The 19,256-nt window shown below is 40.9% G+C and overlaps 2 protein-coding genes across 6 annotated transcripts; one reads left to right on the forward strand and one right to left on the reverse strand.

Annotated features, from left to right (window-relative positions):
- Positions 1 to 386: 386 nt before the first annotated feature.
- Positions 387 to 7,588, reverse strand: LOC119127716 (D-amino-acid oxidase-like). Of its 2 annotated transcripts, none has more exons than XM_037259779.1 (11): positions 7,439 to 7,588; positions 3,982 to 4,177; positions 3,798 to 3,912; positions 3,460 to 3,536; positions 3,211 to 3,276; positions 2,573 to 2,627; positions 2,236 to 2,340; positions 2,088 to 2,164; positions 1,591 to 1,708; positions 1,205 to 1,303; positions 387 to 1,122 (listed from the first exon to the last, which is right to left on the reverse strand). In XM_037259779.1, the coding sequence occupies exons 2-11, from the start codon at positions 4,173 to 4,175 to the stop codon at positions 997 to 999; spliced, it is 1,032 nt and encodes a 343-aa protein (XP_037115674.1). In that variant the 5' UTR covers positions 4,176 to 4,177; positions 7,439 to 7,588; the 3' UTR covers positions 387 to 996. The 2 variants fall into 2 exon arrangements, with proteins under 2 accessions (XP_037115674.1, XP_037115673.1); XM_037259778.1 differs by lacking the exon at positions 7,439 to 7,588 and adding an exon at positions 4,624 to 4,718.
- ssh1a (slingshot protein phosphatase 1a) lies at positions 5,405 to 18,000 on the forward strand. 4 transcript variants are annotated; one of them, XM_037259771.1, is made up of 15 exons: positions 5,405 to 5,604; positions 7,626 to 7,663; positions 11,209 to 11,309; positions 11,939 to 12,003; positions 12,687 to 12,808; positions 12,938 to 13,006; positions 13,104 to 13,169; positions 13,431 to 13,625; positions 13,766 to 13,859; positions 14,039 to 14,167; positions 14,258 to 14,304; positions 14,404 to 14,550; positions 14,765 to 14,965; positions 15,032 to 15,737; positions 15,822 to 18,000. In XM_037259771.1, the coding sequence occupies exons 1-15, from the start codon at positions 5,524 to 5,526 to the stop codon at positions 16,884 to 16,886; spliced, it is 3,126 nt and encodes a 1,041-aa protein (XP_037115666.1). In that variant the 5' UTR covers positions 5,405 to 5,523; the 3' UTR covers positions 16,887 to 18,000. The 4 variants fall into 4 exon arrangements, with proteins under 4 accessions (XP_037115666.1, XP_037115664.1, XP_037115667.1 ...); XM_037259769.1 differs by lacking the exons at positions 5,405 to 5,604; positions 7,626 to 7,663 and adding an exon at positions 9,295 to 9,632; XM_037259772.1 differs by lacking the exons at positions 5,405 to 5,604; positions 7,626 to 7,663 and adding an exon at positions 9,462 to 9,621.
- The last annotated feature ends 1,256 nt before the right edge of the window (positions 18,001 to 19,256 follow it).

Below are 19,256 nucleotides of genomic sequence, written 5' to 3' on the forward strand. Positions count from 1 at the left end.
ATTGTACTAGGCCTCTGTACAATTCATTTTTTTCATTCACTGCCGGATAGAGAAAATAGCCAACTAATTATTATGTGTATCATAATGACCCAAGCGCAAACGCCAATTTAAAAGAAAAAATGGAGAAGTCAATTCCAGTAGCAATATTAATTTACGCCATGATCATTTTTGACATTGGTGAGATATGTTGACAGTACATTCATCAAAATATTTAGTATGTGCCGTGTGTGTGTGTGTGTGTGTGTGTGTGTGTGTGTGTGTGTGTGTGTGTGTGTGTGTGTGTGTGTGTGTGTGTGTGTGTGTGTGTGTGTGTGTGTGTGTGTGTGTCATTTGCAATATTTTTGAAATATGACTCAATTGCATTTGCCTAAAAATACATGATTGGATTCATGTATCGAAGTATTTTATATATTTTCATCAGATCCTACAATGCCTAATCAGTCTGATGAAAAATATTGAAATTCTCCGATTACAATACGATACCTATAATGTGACAATTTGGTTCTCATTGGATTCGAAACATTACACTGCATCTATAGTAATGTTTACTTCAGACTAAACACAGTCATTAAACTTAATTTATACTTCTGTAAATAATTCATCAGCTCTCGTTCCATTTCTTTGGAAAAAGGTGATATGAAGTATGACAAGTTCAAATAATAGATGGATGTATTTTTGCATTTTATTTGAAATTTTATTTAATTGAATCAGTATTAAGATTTAATGTACACTTATTCTTGTCAACACACAAAAAAAGGTAAATGTACCACATCATGATAGTAAATAATCTTTGTAAAAGATACAATTTGATGTCATTATTTGTTACAGGGATTTTGCAAGCTATATTTAAGGCATATTTGTATTTGAGTGAAAGTTAATTTGTTAATCTTAATTTTTTTATATATATGAGTGAATAACAATTGTCCCTTACTATAAAGACATTATTAGGTTTGGATTTAATTGCATACAATTAAGTCCCAAATGCTAAAAAGTAATTCACAAGTGAGCTTTTGGTCCCGCTCCCTTTTGTTCCAAAATCTGACCGAAAAGCCTGGCTGCTTCCTGTGCACAACCTCTGCAAATGGTCAGTCCAAAACCTCCATGGCCATAGTTGTGAATCACCTACAGGAAAATCACAGTAACTCAGACGCTGAAGACCAGTGTTTATATCTGGAATTCTAATCAGATGTTTTGCATGAATCACCTCGACCGCAGTGGTACCACACAGTATGGTCTCTCTCTCCAGTCTGACTTTATTTCGAGCTGGCCTGAGGCCGGTCCAGTCATCCACTATCTTAGCATGCTGTGGCAAGAAAACAATAACACAGACAATGCAAGGTCACAGTGCATGATTTTGTTTTTATCTGCCTTAGCAGAAAGTAGGTTAATGTATACCCCCACCCCCCCCCCCCTGTTTTTTCTCATCTAAGACCTTTTGTATGCTTCCAATTTTGTGGGAACAATTTTGGGAAGGCGCTTTTCTGTTCCAGGGTAACTGTGTGTTAGTCGTGTTTGCAACAACGTCTGAGATGTCCTAGTTTTACTTCTTCTAGGTGCACATTGTACATGTTAAGAATTGTAATACGTGACCTTTAGACTTGGCTCAAGTTGGCAAGCCTTTTCCCATATGTTCTTATGATCGGCAGTATCATTACTTTCATTCCAGTTTCCTAACTGGAACACCCCGCCAACTGCCACAAACCGACTCCTGCAGACACGTACTTGTGAAAAGAGAGAAGAGAAAGCAGCACTCTGGCAACAAGACAGCAGAATGATTAACACTAACACAATGTTGCAACCACTTCTAGCGTGTTTAAAATATACAGTACGTGTAAAATGAAAATGCTACTTTTTAAGTCTCGGTGTCCGCATCCCTTTGTGTTAAAAGTTAATTGTAGTTGCTGCAGTCTCGCATCTAATCGATTCTGTCTGGTGCAAATGAACACATTTCCAGCAAAATAACATTTGTGGTGGGAGTCCTGTCATAAAGGGACAATCGAACAAATCCCAGCTCCACCATTACCAGGAATACAGAAAAGTGGCTTTGGAGTGCTGAGAAATTGTCAGCGTCAGGTCACTTGTGTTACCCTGGTATGATATATGGTGAGTTGTAAATCCCCTCAGAGTGGGTCAAAATCCAATGCTTCAACCATGGGGCTTCCACCTAGAAAATAGGAATATGAAGAAGTAATTACCTTTTTTAACTCTACCCCAAAGACTGAACCTCCGCCTAACCTTTATGATCTGTCCCCGGGCTGGTTGGAGCTCAGAGTCAGGTTGGAGGTCTCCGGATCTCACCCCAGTACAGTTTATTATCACATCGGCACCATGTTTTTGCAGCTACAAATGGGGAAGAAGAATTATTTTACGAAAAAACACACACAAAACAAAAGCACATATTTGCTGAACATTTTCACATTCAACTAAATGTATAAATGTTCAGTTGAAAGTGACATCTATTAATTAAATGATGATCCTGATTCACAGTATCATTAGAAATTCTGATTTTATTTTTACAATATATATAATAATCTCAACGAATGTGAGTGCAGCTAGTGTTTAAAAAGCTAACCTCTGTAAATGAGCCTATTTTCCTCTGGTAAAACTTCACACCCCGTTTTGCCAACCTGAGGAAGACACCAAATTTGATATTAAGACAGAACATGTGCTCATTATGATGTTTTCGTTTCTGCTACGCAAGCCGGACCTGATTTACCATAGTGTGGTTTGACATGTAGACTATACCTGGACTATATAAAGTGCTTTCACAGAGTTCACTAGCAGACAGCTTGCTGGGCTGAATCATAAAGGAAAAAAAATATGCAACGGGTCTATTTTTAATTCATCTTAACTGCTTTCTCGTCCCAGCTTGCACAGATGATACTACTGTCAAAAGCGGTCACTGGTTAACAATAGAGTTATTTGATTCCCTTACCTACTTGGCTTTGTTGTGATGATTCCGTTCTACATACAAGGGGCAAAGTAATACAATATGGAATACACATTCTCCATTCATGGTTTAATGGCTTACGAAATGTTAAAATGACCTTTGCCTGGTTCAATTCAGGTTACAACAACCAGGTAATATTTTATATGTATTTTTTTTTTAAACTGTACAGATCAGACTGGCTCATGGATGAAGACACTAAGCTAAGTAGTATGAACTGAAATATTGAGACCGTATTTGGGTGCATTTGTGCAATAACTCACCAGTCCATTAGCCAAGGTAGGTATGTTTTACCTTCCAACATGAGAGCAGTGTTGAACCAGCCATGACTAAAAAAAGAAAAGAAAAAAAGGGTATCGGGCAATTTAAAAGAAATAGGTGTGTTACAAATTAACTCAGTCGTGCAGTAAAACATTACTATAGGACAAAGGTTTCACGATTTCATGGGACCAGCATAATTATAAATGATGACTGTGCTTTGTGTTCACACAGCAGGGTGTGTCGGATTCTACCTGTAGCCAGGAAACATCTTCAGCTCTCGCTCTGTGAGTTTTCTGAAGCCCAGGACTATGTCTTTAAATGTTGGTTCCTGCTCACAAAAATAGATACGTAGTTGTCTATACAATGATCTTTGAGGACTTTCTGCTTGCGGTTTTAAGTGCCTTCATAAAATCTCAGTTATTATTTCATGACTGTTGCTGACAATATTCATCATTGATTAAAGTTACATGGACTATCAGACAAGCACGTGACTAGATATTCCATTTCACTTAAAAGTATAAATCAAAATAACGCCCAAATTTTGGTTTCTGAGTTATTCTTTTTAAGTGAAATGCGAAGTTTTACTCACTGGTTTTGGTTCTATGCAGAGGTTGTAACCAGATTGGAGGAAAAGACCCATTTTTACACACTCTGGTGAACGGAGACAGCTCACCAAGTAGTCAAAGGTCTGTTTACACCATTCCCTGAAGGTAAGAAGAATGTGGCATCGAAACTAGAACATTTTCAAGAGGAGTCAAAAAGAAAATGAGTACCTCTCCTGAAGATTGCCCTTGTCATTGAAATAAGGTTGCCATAAACCAGCCGCTCCATCACTGGTGGTCAGTGGGGTGAAGCGGTCTGCATACACCTCAATGATCAGCGGATTGACGATGGAATGATACTGCTCATAAATGCTCTGAGCTGTGGACAGACCGATGACTCCAGCACCTATTACAGCCACACGCATATCTGGAATAACAGAACACAAAATGGATAATCCACACATCTATTTCCGGTACAGTGGAATATCAAATTGTAAAGTTTGTAGTCAACCACAATAGCATGTACTGTACAAGCGCTGCACAGAAGGGGCAGAGTTTAGGTTTAAATCAATTATAGCGATTGTTTGCAACTTTGCAAAGATTTCATTGTATAGTATTGTGCTGACTTATCACAGTCCACTTAGAGCTGTTAGATTTGGGCACATCGTCTTTGCTCTGCAACTGTTTAGATATATTATTTTTACAGTTCAAGTTCGCCACCAGAATTAACCGGCTGTGTTGGAATTATTATACATTCCCAAGGGCTAAATTTAACATTTCTGAAAACGTCGCTCTTCACCTCAGCTTACAAAAATACACACGTGATCGCGAAACGCGTTGAGTCACTGTTAGTGTTGAAGAAAGTTACTGTACCGTCAATGTAGAAGCCGATCAACACACACGATGTGAGTGAAAGCACAAATAAGTGTATCAGATGTCACTTGTGCGAGGGGCGGAGTCTATCACTGACGTTGGTATTCGTGAATGATAAATGTAATCGTATGGATTTCAGTTTTATTTTTGTTCAGAAATTGTTTTGTTTGTTTGTTTCCTAAGCGGGTAAACACATCAAAGTGAACATAATACACATTCTACTTAAAATCTGTTTTATAATCGATGTGAAGAATTCATTTTGTACACTTTTTTGTAAAAAAAGAAAAAAAAGAAAAAAAAGAAAGAAAATAGCTGTAATATAGAGAAAGGATGGCTTTGTATTCATGTTTTTTCGAGTTACGAAACAATTTTACTTTTTTAAATCTAAACATGACAATTTACAAGGGGAAATAAATCTTTTGGTTATGTTCCTATTGTTTATAATTAAAACAAAATATGATGACAACAGTGTATACAAGTAGTGTTTTTTAACTTGAGATATTCGATGCCACTTTTTTTCCAGACAGATACCAGTACTAACTTGATCAAGTACACAATACTCGAGTATTCAAGTCACGTGAGTACTGTACGAAGTGTGCGTGTATTCTGAACACAATTCATTTTGATGCTCTTTTCCCTTTCCGTCTTCTGAATGTTGCATTTGAATCATCCGCGCAAACTATGACAGCAAGTAGTGTACGCTGTACGACACTACTGTACCAATCAATGGAAAGTGTCATGACGTGAGGTCGGTGGAGGCACTCTCTACCGCCCCTCCGTCTTCCGTCCATCTGTTCATTCAGTTTGCGCCAGGCGGATCGTTAGCCGGGCAGCTAGCTAGCACAAGGAGGCAGCTTCACCAGGCCACAACGGCCGCCGGTGCATCTTCCGCTTCCAGCCATGGCGTTAGTTACTCTGCAGCGGTCCCCGACCCCCAGCGCCGCGTCCACCGCCAGCACCGCGACCACCACTGCGGGCGAGGTCTGTTCTCTCCGTGGGGGAGTGTTATGGATGTATAATAATACAAATAATCATAATAATAATGATGATGGAAATGGTAACAATAAGGATAATAATAATACTCATCATCATAATATTAAGATTATTATTAAAAAAATAAACGAATGCTCCAGGGTGTTGTGGTGTTTATGGGAAGATGCTAACGAGGGGAAATGGTGCCGGAGGAAGGGCCTTTTGCCGGAAGACTTAACGAGCGGCCGTTCGTTGCTTTTTAGCCCAATGAAGTGGCAAACAAACCAGTGCTTCCATTACATTTGCTTACGTGGTCAGGGATATCACGATAACAAAGATTAGCTTGCGCTGGGTGCCTAAGCAATGCAGCTAACGGTAGCTAGGTCGCGACGTGCTTGGCTAGCAGTGAAAATGACGTTTTAATTTCATTTGATTAAACACTCTGCCCACTCGAGGAACACAGACTGCATCCATGCACTTCTATTGAAGTTGTCCTTCATTCTCTGTTAGACATTTAGTCTTAGAGCTTGTGAGACGTTCTTGTTTTATTTGATGGCTTGGATTGTCATATTGCTGCTTAGATTTCAGAAACAGATCGTTGGACGCCTCTGTTGGGACTTGTCGATTAAAAAGACTTTCACCCCTCATAGCGGTGTTATTTTGTCGTTTTGGGGGGAGGCGGTTCACTTGGAATTAATGTTTGGTTCACAATGACAGCAAGTTCCCATTTCAAATTTAACAGCAGATTTGTTACCTTCGTCTTTACGATCTGATGGGGGCGCTAACTACCAAGTTTAGCAACGATCCGAACTAAAAATGTCTAAATGCACTGCCTCGTATTGGGCTGTATTTTAAAATGTGATCACTCAACTAATGAAAGGCAACACGGACTAAAATCTCTCACTCGTATTGTGCACCCCTACTGCAATCAAAATGAAATAATTGTTGAGGTAGGCCTTTCACTTCATGCTTTGTGTTGTATCATACTCATTTATCATTCTTAGGATGTACTTACTCGATAGCTTGAAACAATAATCAGCATTTTGATTCAAAATTACATTTCTTTTATTGGCCACAGCTATCTTAAATCCACAAAAAGTGGTGTTGAAATAACCTTGGCCAAAGAGCACAATGTAAGCATGCATGACTTTCTTACGACACAGTAGCTGTTCACATTTGTGCAGTAGTCCCTACTTTTCTATTTAGTTTTGCTAATTGAAAAAGGCATCAGTATTTGTTGGCGCAGCCTGCTGTTGTCCGGTGACACGGAACAGTAAAAACTGCTGCAGCAGCTATGATGTCATCGGCTCTATGAGGGGTGGGTGCAGTGGTGGAGTACTACTGCAGGAAAAGAACAGAAATGTAACAGATGCTAATGTTCAGTAGCTTGTATTTTAAGATTAGTTCACCCGATTTACACTTCAAGAGCATCGGACGGGAAATGAAATGTGATAACTGCATAATGATTGATCAGAAATAAACATACCCTTCCCATCTGCATATACCACCCACATCTGCCAGTCAAAGCAGATACACTTGCACAGTATCACGTTAACCACATTGTTTAATCATACTAATGGTGCAATGATTAATCGGTTATTACATTAATCGATAAATATTTTGATCATTAAATCATTCAGAGACGTTTAATTTAAATGTGTACAAATCTTTTGAATTTCAGTTTCTCAACTGTAAATATTTTCTGGTTTTTGGCATTCTCCATGAAAGCAGACTGGTTGAGTTTTTGTTTTCTTTCAACATAAGACATCAGCAAACATTTGTTTTTAGTTTTGAAAACGATCAACATTTACTCACAGTATCATCTAATAATAAAGCAATTTACCTGGTAGTAGTTAAGCATCATGGCACAACACAGGAGCCCCGATAGCATCGAATTGTAACTCCTTGGCCCCAAAATAACGATTGATTGTCTAATATCTTTATGTATGCCGTATGTTTGAGCTTGTCCGCATTATATACCATTTAAAATTGCACAATGTAATTAAGATATTCTCCTTGCTCTATTTCAGGAATTTGGGAGTGAAGATGAGCGGCGTATGAATCAAAGGTAAGATGTGTCTCAAGTCACTTACACATCACCATGAAATAGATGTATGTATTTGTCCGCCTTTGCATTTTACACAAAACCAGACGAAGGCAGGATATTTCTGCAACCCTGTGTGCTCATACACGGTCTTGTTTTACAATTTTCTTACAATGGCAACATGAGAGTTGGCATCAGCCAAGATGTAATTAGTGTCAAATTGAAGACATTTCTAAATGGGTTTTTTTTTCCTCAGGAGAATTTGGTTCAAAGGTGTCATTTTGGCAAAGGGTTGAAAAGCTTAACCTTTCACAAAGACATCATTCTGTAAAATGTAAACATATGCCCTAACCCTTTAAAATTAAGGCAATAGAAAATGTGGACATTGTGGCAAAAGAGTTTTCAACATGGAATGGCCATGATATTTTGGGAGTTTGGAGGACTGTTGTGGAAACAGACCTGTTTCTATTTTTATCTGCCCAATAAACCTGTTTCTGAAATATTTTTTTTGTGTGTGTGTGTGACTCATAGAAGTCGATCTCTTCCTTTTGACTTCTCCAGTTCGGAGTCACCAGAGCACGCCATCCTTTTACATCTGAGCCATATAACCGCTCTTATGTCTTCCTGCATGTTCTCAAAGTTTGCACTGGCTTGTATAATGTTGATAAGTACAAAATATATCTACTGAGAAAGTTGTATTTATTTTTTTTATTTTGCAAATAAAACTAGTATCGTTACGTAAGTAATGGAGAATTGTCTTATAAAATTACTCCGGGCCTCAAAATGTTTTGCAACACCTCTGCACTGACCCTAACTGTGCATAGTGATCTAACTCTGCATGAGACAAGTCGTGTCTAGCTTCAAGATTGTACACATTTCTGACATACCGTTGTGTTTAGACATGTGTGGAAATCACAAGTGAATGTAGCTTCTATTGGATGATTCCATATTAAATGGACTTGCATTCTACAGGCGTACTGTAAAGTAATTGTGACAAAGCTCGTAACTCCTTTTATCTGTGTATTCAAGTTGTTTTCTCCCATTGAAATAAGTCAAAGTGGCCAGTTACTGCTGGTAATTATTTCAGCAAGACAAACTATATAGTGTGCTAGAATTATTCAATCTTGGTGTATTTTTGATCATTGACACCCAAGAATTGTTCTGATTTGGGAAAAAAATATTTGGGATTTTTTTTTCTTAATTTTTTAAAAATATGGTTTGTTTTTAGTGCATGTAAGTTTGTGGCAAACATTGGTAAACACTTGAAGAGAAACAAGATAGCAACATATGAGATTTGAGAGTTTTTGCCACCTCTCGCAGGTTGCCAGTTCTCGCTGCATTTTTGGCCCAAGAAAGTTCCCCAGAAAGCACTATGACAGGTTCTTCTTCGTCAAACTTTACAAACATCAAAACAAGATCCTGTAGGTGGACTTTTTTTTTTTGTACTGGCAAAACAAGTTGAAATCAAATGCGTGCCATTTACAGTGCCAATTATAATGACAGACGAAACCACTTCTTTTCAGCTTACGGATACAAAAAATACATCTGGTAACAGCAGGACTGCTTTCTGCAGCAAGAAAATGTCATGATTTGCTTTTGCCACACTTGTGAGCCAGCATAGACAGACTACATAAGCACGGTTGTGTTTGTCTCAGGTGGCGGGTGGAGACTGCAGCATGTTCATCCAGTCTGCGAGCCACACACAGACACTCAGGGAAGGGAGGGAGCTCCAGAAGGAGTGGAATCTTAAACAGCACCGAGCAGAGTGGATGAGTCGAGGCTGTCTTGTCAGTCCGTCACTCATAGAGCGATCGAGTCAAGACTCGGAACCGGCGCCGCCTCATGGCTCTTTTTTTCTGAAGGCTGGCGAAGAGGAAGTGGCTTGTGGATCCAACAGGATGCTCCTGTTTATAGAAGCCTTTCATGAGGCTGTGATGAAGCTGCCTTATTTTGTGGAGAATGCCATGTCGACCCATAGTGAGGTGCGGCACCTGTGAGTGAAGTTAAGGCTCTTAAGCTTGGGAACTAACATTTTTTATTTCTAACAACAGCAAAAATACTCAGAAGACGCGGTCACTTAAATGTCATTCCCTCCCTTCAAATTTAATTCATTAGTCAATATTGTTAAAATAATGTCATTCTGTCCAGACCTGTAACTTTAATAATTCTGTCACTGTATAGCAGATCTTCAGAGAAAAAAAAAAATCAGCTTTGGGTTACGCCGTTGGAAAGGGATGAGCACTTTGGAATCTGTGAAGCATTTTCCCATAGTACGCTGTTTTCTTTGCTACTCAATACACAGTTATTTTAATGAAAGTTTGCGAATGAGCTGAAGCTATCCCGATCTAAGTCCTGTGACCTTTGTGTTGAGTTTGCTGTCGAAATGGGCAGCCGGAATTTGTCCACCATACTGAACAGCAAGCATTTGCTTGTCTCTCTTTCTGCTCCGGCTGTTCAGGCTCATATTATTATTACAGCCCGAGACCCTCTCTGACGTGTATAAATCTCATATCCAACAAATGAAAACTAAATGCACCACAGTGTATCAAAAGCGGTCATTTGAAAAGTCTACCCACATGCTTTGTTTCTGTGGAACCTTTTTTCCATGGTGCTTAGGGCGGAGGGAATGTATTGTGAGGCTAACAAAAGGAAGTTCATTGTTCCTGTCAAATAGGTCTGTTTGCTGCCAGCTTGCTCTTCTGGATTTTTTAGACACTACACTGCTGTACAGATTTCTAGTTGTGTGACAGAGAGATTGAGAGAAAGTCTATGTCTTTGTGTTCTTAGTGTAAGGACATAAATGTGTATTTGGCTCTAAATAGTATTAATATTTCTAGTAATTGGTAGATATTTTCACAGATTTAAAAAAACCTGTTTACTGGGACATAGGGGTCGATACTTTATGTCAAATTACCAGGTACACTATTATTAATTTTTTGTAATTTTTTTATGTATTGTACCATTTTGAAACACCAATGGAGCAGCATGGATTTGTTTGAACCTGGTCGCGTCATACAGTTACGAGCCCGCTCAAGCCTCTCGGTGGCTTTTCACAGAAAGCAGTCGCCACACTAAGTTTGTTTTAGTAACGGTCTTTTTCTGAAATGAATGACTCCTATTCAGCAGGATATTAGCAATACATTTTTATTTTCATAGTCTTTTGCAATTGCCTGAATTACGGTGTGTACCCGTCATTCAACAGTTTTGAAATTTCCTAATGATGTCATAGTTTACGTGCAAGAAGGCAGGCGCCCGCCATCTGCCAAGTTCAGGGATGAATGTGCTCACATTGATTTTCAAAGAAATAGAACGACTGAAGTCAGCCTGGAGGAATCGTTTCACTTTTTGTTGTTGTCAGATTTTATAGGCAGGTGTGAGCAGTCAATTGGTTATAATGAAGCTTGGAAATTGTAATTGTCATTTGAGGTTGGACTACGTTGAGGTCAATGTGAAGAGAGAACAAGTAAACAGGGTTGTTGTATTCACTGAGTTGAGATGTTATTTCACCACCAGCAGAGAACCATGAGTTATGTTCTACTGATGTCACCTGTCTCTTTTGTGTTTTGCAGCCTGAGTGAGAGCTTCTTTATGGTGAAGGGTGCTGCGCTCTTCCTGCAGCAAGGGAGCTCTCAGCAGGGCCAAAGAGTTCATCCTCACCACAAGCATGCAGGTGAGAACTACAATAAACACCTGATGGTAGTTCTGCATTTTTATTTTTATTTATATTTGCTTTCTGTTTGTCAGACTTACCAAGCTGGTCAGTTTTGTCTAACAAGGAAATACTTGCTGCCTTGGACTCATTTAACTTGTCTGAAACTTTCCTTTAAACAAATTGGGAATAATACATAATCAGTGGAATTATCTGCTTACATTACCTTTACGGCCTGACACATTTTGATCAGGCTTTTGTTAATGCCTGAGGCAAGAAATGATGTCACGCTGCAATGTACGTGACCAAACAGTCTTGTACGTTCTGTTTTATGCTAAAGGTTGTAATTAACACCTGTCTTGCTGAAACACTCGGTCTGTTAACATATTCAAACGACGCTGGCTTCCTATCAACAGTTGTCTGTCATCGCAGTTGGTCCTGCACACTCAGTTTCACAATCCAGTTCAACTGATATCTCTTGTTCTTTTGTTCATGTTAAAACGGGAAACCAATTCAAGAATCAAAACATCTGTAGAAAATAATAGGGTGTTGTTTGGAAGTATGGGACCATTTACACCCATTGGAATTCTTTGACCTTTAAATTGAATCACTCACTGTCTGAGACAATTGTTGTCAATGCTCTGTAACAGGGGACTTACCACAACACCTCCAAGTGATGATAAACATTCTTCGCTCAGAGGACCGGATCAAACTGGTGAGAAACAACATCTAGAGCATCCCAAAAATATTCCCAGGACTTCCCCTCTTTACACAGGTTGTTTGTTATGTTACAGCCCTTTTTCCAAAATTGAAGGAAAAAAAGTTTTCCTCAACATTCTACACACAGCACCCCTTAATGAGTGTTCATGTTAAAAATAGTGTAGTGTTAAAATAATTAACATTTATTTAATAAAAAAAAAAAAAACTGAGAGACTTGTTCAATACTTTGTTGATGCATGTTGTAGCCTAACCAAATGTGGAAAAAGTGAAGCATTTTGCCACCCCAGATACACTGTAAGTGTAGTCACACTATTAACCAAAAACATACGCACACATCCAGTTAGTGTCCTACCTGGCACAGTCAAATGGTTGTCATTTATTGTGTGCTAATTATACGTACTCCGCTTGTTCTTTGTAATTATCAGTTGTGAGAGCAGGTTTGAGCAGCATGGTTTAAAGAGTGTGACCAAATGTTTCCATGCCGTGCGTTAGTTAGAAGGAATCTTGGAAGTATGAAACAGACACATACTGGTTAGACTGCCCATTGGATGTCATTTGGCGTGGCAGCCCTACATAGTTGTAGTAGAAAACGTCCTTGCCATGAGCATGAATACAACTGTAGCATGTTTTTTTTCTTATTTTATTTTCAATGAATGTACATTGTGTGTCCCTGAGTAGGCCGTGCGGCTGGAGAGTGCATGGTTAGATCGTGTGCGATACATGGTGGTTGTATACACCAGTGGACGGCAGGACACAGAGGAGAACATCCTACTGGGAATCGACTTTACTAACAAAGACTGGTGAGAAGACTGTAGAATGCGCTAGTATGAATAACACTCGCATTGTCATGCGTGTATGTGGGGGGGCTGCTTTTTGTTTTGCTTTGCTCATTTGACAATATTACACTCGTGTTTTCGTATTCCTGCCAGCAAAAGCTGTTCGATTGGCATGGTGCTACCTCTGTGGAGTGACAGTAAAATCCATCTGGATGGAGATGGGTGAGTGCCAAAGTCACATTTGCCTTCATATCAACAGCGCAAACAGTTTATGGCATTCCAGCTGGTAGAGTGACCATCTGTTTTGTTTTCACCGCAGGGGCTTTACTGTGACTACGGCAGGGCGGACTCATGTCTTTAAACCGGTGTCAGTGCAGGCTATGTGGTGAGTAATCCTCCGGAGTGTCTCGTATCGTGCGGTTTTCTTTCATGACACACACACACAGCACAACAAATCTCCCGATGGCAAGTGCGAAACACACAGCCAATCTGAACCACAAAGGCTTTTTTGTCTTACTGTCCACAGCACTACGCCACCTGCCGGAAATGACAGCGTTGTGCACATTACTCGAGTCGGAACGTAAAACGGCGCATTTGTGTGACTGTTTCGCTGGTTTGGATGAAAATCGTTTCCCTGCTTTCATAGGTCAGCTCTCCAGGTGCTCCACAAGGCCTGCGAGGTGTCCCGTAGGTACAACTATTTCCCTGGGGGCATGGCTCTCACTTGGATGGGCTACTATGAAGGCTGCATTGCTTCAGAGCAGAGTTGTATCAACGAATGGAACACCATGAAGGACTTGGAATCCACACGCCCAGACTCGCCTACTATGTTTGTCGACAAGTCAGTCTTCATAAATTACATAAAAATCTGAACGTTATGTAAGATGATTCTCTTCAACCTTAGTGTTGAAAGTGTATATGATTTTTGCAATTGCGTTATCGCTTATGTGTCAGATTATAAACAAACTTTTTCCTTGATAGGCCTTCAGAGAGAGAAAGAACAGAGTGCCTTATCAGAGCAAAACTCCGAAGCATCATGACATGCCAGGATCTTGAGAACGTCACGTGCAAACAGGTAACTCTGACTGACATGGGGCACCTGATTCCATTTGTTGTTTACGTTCATATTTCTGCTTCCTTATGACTAGGTTTATGGGCATATTTATTCTTTTATTATTTCGAAACCAAGTGTGTTCTTACTTCATATATGCACACTGTCATGTTCTTGTGTACATAATGTTACTATTTTGTCAGATCCGCACTGAGTTGGAGCAGCACATGAGCTGCAATCTGAAGGAATTCAAAGAGTTCATCGACAATGAGATGCTGTTGATTTTGGGCCAGATGGACAAAGCCACACTCATCTTTGACCACGTGTACCTGGTAGAGCTGCTTTTCTTGAATCGACAAACTGTCTGGAAGGATAATGAGAATATACTTCGCCTCACCTCTGTATTTATTCTTTCTTTGAAGGGCTCTGAATGGAATGCGTCAAATTTGGAAGAACTGCAAGAGACAGGGTGATTTATTTAATATTGTACAATGCTGTGATGATCTCACACACACATGCAAAATTGTAATCTGAGCAAGAAGGAATGACCTTTATCTCTCTTCCTCAGGGTGGGCTATATCCTCAATGTTACCCGAGAGATAGACAACTTTTTTCCAGGCACGTTCCATTATCACAACATACGCGTGTATGACGAAGAGGCCACCGACCTGCTGGCTCACTGGAATGATACGTACAACTTCATTGTTAAAGCAAAGTGAGTCGTGATGGAGCAGAAAAACAATTTTGACCCATTTATATCATCAGCTCGTCTGTCAGTCGCTATTCATTAACATTATTCGGCTTACGTTGCCTTTGCGGCGGGTCCCAGAATGACACTCGTTAGCCAAATATCCCAAGCTTTTCCGTGAGTAGTGTCTAATGTGCCTTCCCAAAATGTTAACTGATGACTTTAACCTTCTACTCACCAGGAAGAACTACTCCAAGTGTCTTGTTCACTGTAAGATGGGTGTCAGCCGATCTGCCTCCACAGTCATTGCGTACGCCATGAAAGAGTACGGCTGGTCGCTAGAGAAGGCGTACAACTTTGTCAAGGAAAAGAGAAGCATCACGCGACCGAACCCAAGTTTCATGAGACAGCTGGCAGAGTATGAGGGCATCCTTGATGCGAGGTATGTGCACATTGTTGCATAAACATCCTCTGTGCACACTGACTTGTTCTTTGGTTCTCCGTTCAGCAAACAGCGTCACAACAAACTGTGGCAACCGGACGCAGACTGCGAGATGACCGAGGGTCAGCAGGTCTCATCCCAGTGCTCTGGTGAGGAAGAGGGAGATCACCTGACCCCAGAGCCAGCAATGTCTCCCTGCTGTGAAGATGCGCTGCCCGATAGAGGCGCAGCATGCCCCTCCCCTTGCCGAAAAGTGGCCCTGGAGATCGACCCTGCCTACAACAACTATTATTTCCGGAGGCTGTCTGATTCTGCGCTGGATAGTGAGCCCTCAACCCCCGTGCGTGGCCCCCCTCTTCTCGGCATGGAGAAAGTCTTCATTGAGATTGAAGATGTTGAGCGAGACGCTCTGCTGGACGATGAGGCATTTGATGGCCGGGAGGGTCTGGGCCTTCCGCCTTTTGGCTCTACAGCGGAGGGCACCGCAGCCCAGACCTCCAACCGTGGCCCGGAGCCCCTGGAGGAGCTGCGTCTGCGACTGGAGTTTAGCACAGTGGAGGAAGAGGATGAGGAAGATGTGCAAAAGGAGGAGGCGGACATGGAGGTCCTGATGCAGCCAGATGACGGAGGGGGTGGGGATGGAGGCGGAGGAGCTGAGGAAACGCAGGATGTAGAGGTGGAAGCGGAAGCCGACAGCAATGGCATGGACCTGGCAACCCTGAACGATAATTCCAACAATAACAACCGTTTTACCTCTTACCAGAACATCAATGTGAGTTCGTATTTGGAAACATGAAAATGAGGCTTTGAATATGTCCCACACACACATATTTTCCTTTGTTTTTTTTCTTTTTAGGGAACAGCTGCCACTCTTGCAGCCGATGTGTCTTTATTTTCACGGAGGGATTTGAATTCCAAGCGGAAGCACATTTCTCTAACCTCGGTTTCAGATCCTTGCCTTAAACTCCAGCCTCTTGACGTCTCAAACACTCCATTCCTGCTATCTTCCGACGACCTTGAGTGTTCCACCCCGTCTCTGTCCGACTGTGCCAACAGCGCTTCATTTGTTTCTGCAGCGCTCCCCGATGTACTGCCGCAGCCAACTGACTCCCTTCATGTTGTCGGGGTGCAGGACTGTGGCGATGTGTTGCATGTCAACATAGAGCTTGATAGTAGGCCATCTGTAGGCTCTTCGGAGGTTCTCCCTGAGCTGGTGGCCATGGAGTTGCACAAAGATACACCCGCCGTGGCTTGCCACCCGACTCAGCAGACGGAGACCTTTGTGACGTTGCAGAGGTCGGGTGTGGTGCGGCGCCACGCAGAGAGACTAGAGAGACTTTCGGGTTTGACCCAAGAGAGCCTGCATTCTCTTAAACCTTTGCACATGTCCAAGAACTTTCAGCACAAGGAGGAAGAGGAAGACTTCACTGTCTTTCCAATAGACTTGATGAAATCATCTACATCGTGCCAAGTAAGGTTGGAGCCTCTGGTTGTTCCCCTCACCAATGAAGTCTTGTTGGGGGTGGTGGGGTCAGGTATGCTCACCCCCACCTCCTCGCCTCACGGCGCCACACTGACGCGCAGCTCCAGCACTGACAGTCTGCGCAGCGTGAGAGGAAAGCCCGGCCTGGTCCGTCAGCGGGCGCAGGAGATCGAGACACGGATGCGTCTGGCGGGCCTCACTGTGTCATCCAGGCTCAAACGGTCCAACTCGCTGGCCAAGTTGGACAGCCTGGATATCTCCTCTGAGGACCTGTGCTCCGCTTGCTCTTCAGATGCAGGAAGACTACTGCTTCTCTCACTGTCCCCGGAGCCAGATCACAGCATGGAGTGGGAGTCTCCTGCCACCCCTGTTCAATCCCGACCCTGCCGGGATTTGCACACCGCAGAGAAAGTTCGAGCAGGGGAGCCCATAAGCTGACACGCACGCTGGTACTCCGGCCTCCCCTCATTTATCGCCACGTAGCGCCGTGGAGGGTTGTACAGATTGTGGACACAAAAAAAGATATATAAAGCATTCACTTATTTGCCACATTGTTTGTCAAACTACTTTGACAGTGAAAGTCATATTGCTGTATCTGACAAGAGAAGCCATCATATCACCTCTGATTTGGTTGGGAGAAACAAGTGCCTTATGTTTGAGACCAGAGAGGCACACGGTTTTTGGGAGAAGGCAGATAAGAGGATGAGAGCAACCTCCAATTCACATACCATGGGTGGTATGTACTGAAAAATGGTATTGTATCCATCTGCATATATTTTTTTTTTTTTTTTTTAAATCCGCCTGGTACAAAGTTTATTGACAACCTGTTTAATTCCCGTCAGAAAGCGTTGTTCTGTAAGTGTTAATAATTGTAGTTGTTTACTACACAGTTTGTTTTAGATGCCACAGGCTTTCATGTTGAATTCACGAAAGCTGTTTCTCCCTGAAGTTGAGATAAAGTGATGAAATTGATGCGTGAGGAATTGTGAGCTCGAATGAGTGATTGAAATGAAAAGTGGTGAGAGCTTGGCTTTTCACGATCTTCAGCCAACATCAGAATAACTTTCTGAGTGTGTTGTTCCTTTGAGCTGCTTATTATTTTTTACAACAACAAAAAATGATGTACTGGTACATAACAAGCTATCTTCCAAAATAACGTTGAGATGTTAACCACCTCATCATTCCCTTCATTGATCTTTGGGAACGTAATGAGCAATCATGCTGTCTGTCTAATGTAATGCAAATTCAGGATTTCATATCAGAAATTCTTTTTCTTTTGCCATAGTTCTATGAACATCTTTGACAAGCTGTGAGTACAAAAAGAAGTCAACCTTGAGGATTGCCAACATTCAATTCATTATTTTTAAATGTGAAAAACCAAAGCTCTGTGGCTGTCTCACTAAATTAAAGCTGTACAATGTAACCATCATGTCAATCATGTATTTAAATGCTGTCACACCATTTTGCACATTTGGGAGAAATGCGGAAAAAACTTGAGGGAGTTATTGGGCTTATTGCTGTTAGGCTTTTATGCTCATATCCACTTTTTTTTTTTTTAAAACTACGATCACGATAGGTTACATCATTTTATTTGGTAACCCTTTTTTTTTTAAAAAAGTATGCAGTAACTTTTGTACTGTACATTGCTGTAGTTTGAATGCATATTGCACTTTTTATGTTAATTGTACTGTATGTGTCAATTATGAAAATAAACATTTTTTTATTAAATATAATTAGATGTGTGCATTATTATTATTACGGATAATACTGCATTTAATGGGGCTGGTATGATTATGAAAAATGCGCAGCCTTCAGGGGAAGTTGAACAGTTAAGAAAGCAACCCAAAATAGGAGGATTGCTTTCCAAGCTCCAGCACACGCGTGTTGCAGCTTTGGGGTCTTTTTGCAGCTCGCCTATTAACCAGGACCAAGAAGAGAGAGCACATTAGACCAGTCCTTTGTTAATTACGCCCCCAAACTATGGAACACACTGCCCATAGATATATCAGGGAGGCCAGCTCGCTAGATATTTTCAAAACAAAACTTAAAACTCATTTCTTTACCCGAGCATTTAACTAATTACGTTTTGTAAATTTCATTTTAAGCCTAATTTTATCTTTATTTTTATTTTTGTACCTTTTTCTTAAAGCTTTATTCTTTATTTTATTAAAGCTTGCTCCTATTTTAAACTCACTTTATTAATTGTGTATGCATACATTAATGTTTTGTTTTTATGTATTCATGTGTTTCTTTCATTGTTGTAAAGCGCTTTGAGCTGCAATTCTTGTATGAAAGCTGCTATACAAATAAAGTTATTATTATTTTTAAACGGGAAAACTGCCCCGAACGTTCATATTTGCCCAATGACTTCACTTTGATGAGGTGCGTGTGTGCGTTTCATCATTACGTCATCGTGCTGTCATTTGTGTGCTTTGGCTGGAGAGCGTTATTCCTAATAGCCAGGTTATATAACATTCAGCTTCTCCACCCTTTTTGCATGACATCAATGAATGACTTAAGTTACACGCTCTTGTTGCTCTGCTGGCCCGAACGGAATGACCGCGCGTGCCTTCCAACGGAATAATAGGTCTGTGTACAATAACGTGATGAGACGCTGTCATGTGGTGGCGTCTGTATGTGACAGGCGCATAAATATTTGTTCATGTCTCAGCATTGTTCGAGATTGTTTCGAGGTTGAGCCTCTCCCTAAAACAAAGGCTTTAGAATTTAACCTAGTGAAATACTACCCGGATTGAATTACAATTGTTTTGCGCAGATTTAATATGAGCAACTAATAACTCTTTGTAA

The sequence above is a fragment of the Syngnathus acus genome, chromosome 9 (assembly GCF_901709675.1).
Source record: "Syngnathus acus chromosome 9, fSynAcu1.2, whole genome shotgun sequence".
NCBI classification, from domain to species: domain Eukaryota; kingdom Metazoa; phylum Chordata; class Actinopteri; order Syngnathiformes; family Syngnathidae; genus Syngnathus; species Syngnathus acus.

What these genes read in the sequence shown, in the direction of transcription:
- LOC119127716 (XM_037259779.1), bottom strand. Translation starts at nt 4,175, where the DNA reads ATGCGTGTGGCTGTAATAGGTGCTGGAGTCATCGGTCTGTCCACAGCT. An exon ending in AAGATGTTTCCTGGCTACAG is followed by an intron (nt 3,277 to 3,459) that starts GTAGAATCCGAC and finishes TTCTTTTTTTAG; the next exon opens with TCATGGCTGGTTCAACACTG. An exon ending in CCCGGGGACAGATCATAAAG is followed by an intron (nt 2,165 to 2,235) that starts GTTAGGCGGAGG and finishes CCTATTTTCTAG; the next exon opens with GTGGAAGCCCCATGGTTGAA.
- ssh1a (XM_037259769.1), top strand. Translation starts at nt 9,316, where the DNA reads ATGTTCATCCAGTCTGCGAGCCACACACAGACACTCAGGGAAGGGAGG. An exon ending in AACTTCATTGTTAAAGCAAA is followed by an intron (nt 14,551 to 14,764) that starts GTGAGTCGTGAT and finishes TCTACTCACCAG; the next exon opens with GAAGAACTACTCCAAGTGTC. An exon ending in GAGGGCATCCTTGATGCGAG is followed by an intron (nt 14,966 to 15,031) that starts GTATGTGCACAT and finishes TTCTCCGTTCAG; the next exon opens with CAAACAGCGTCACAACAAAC.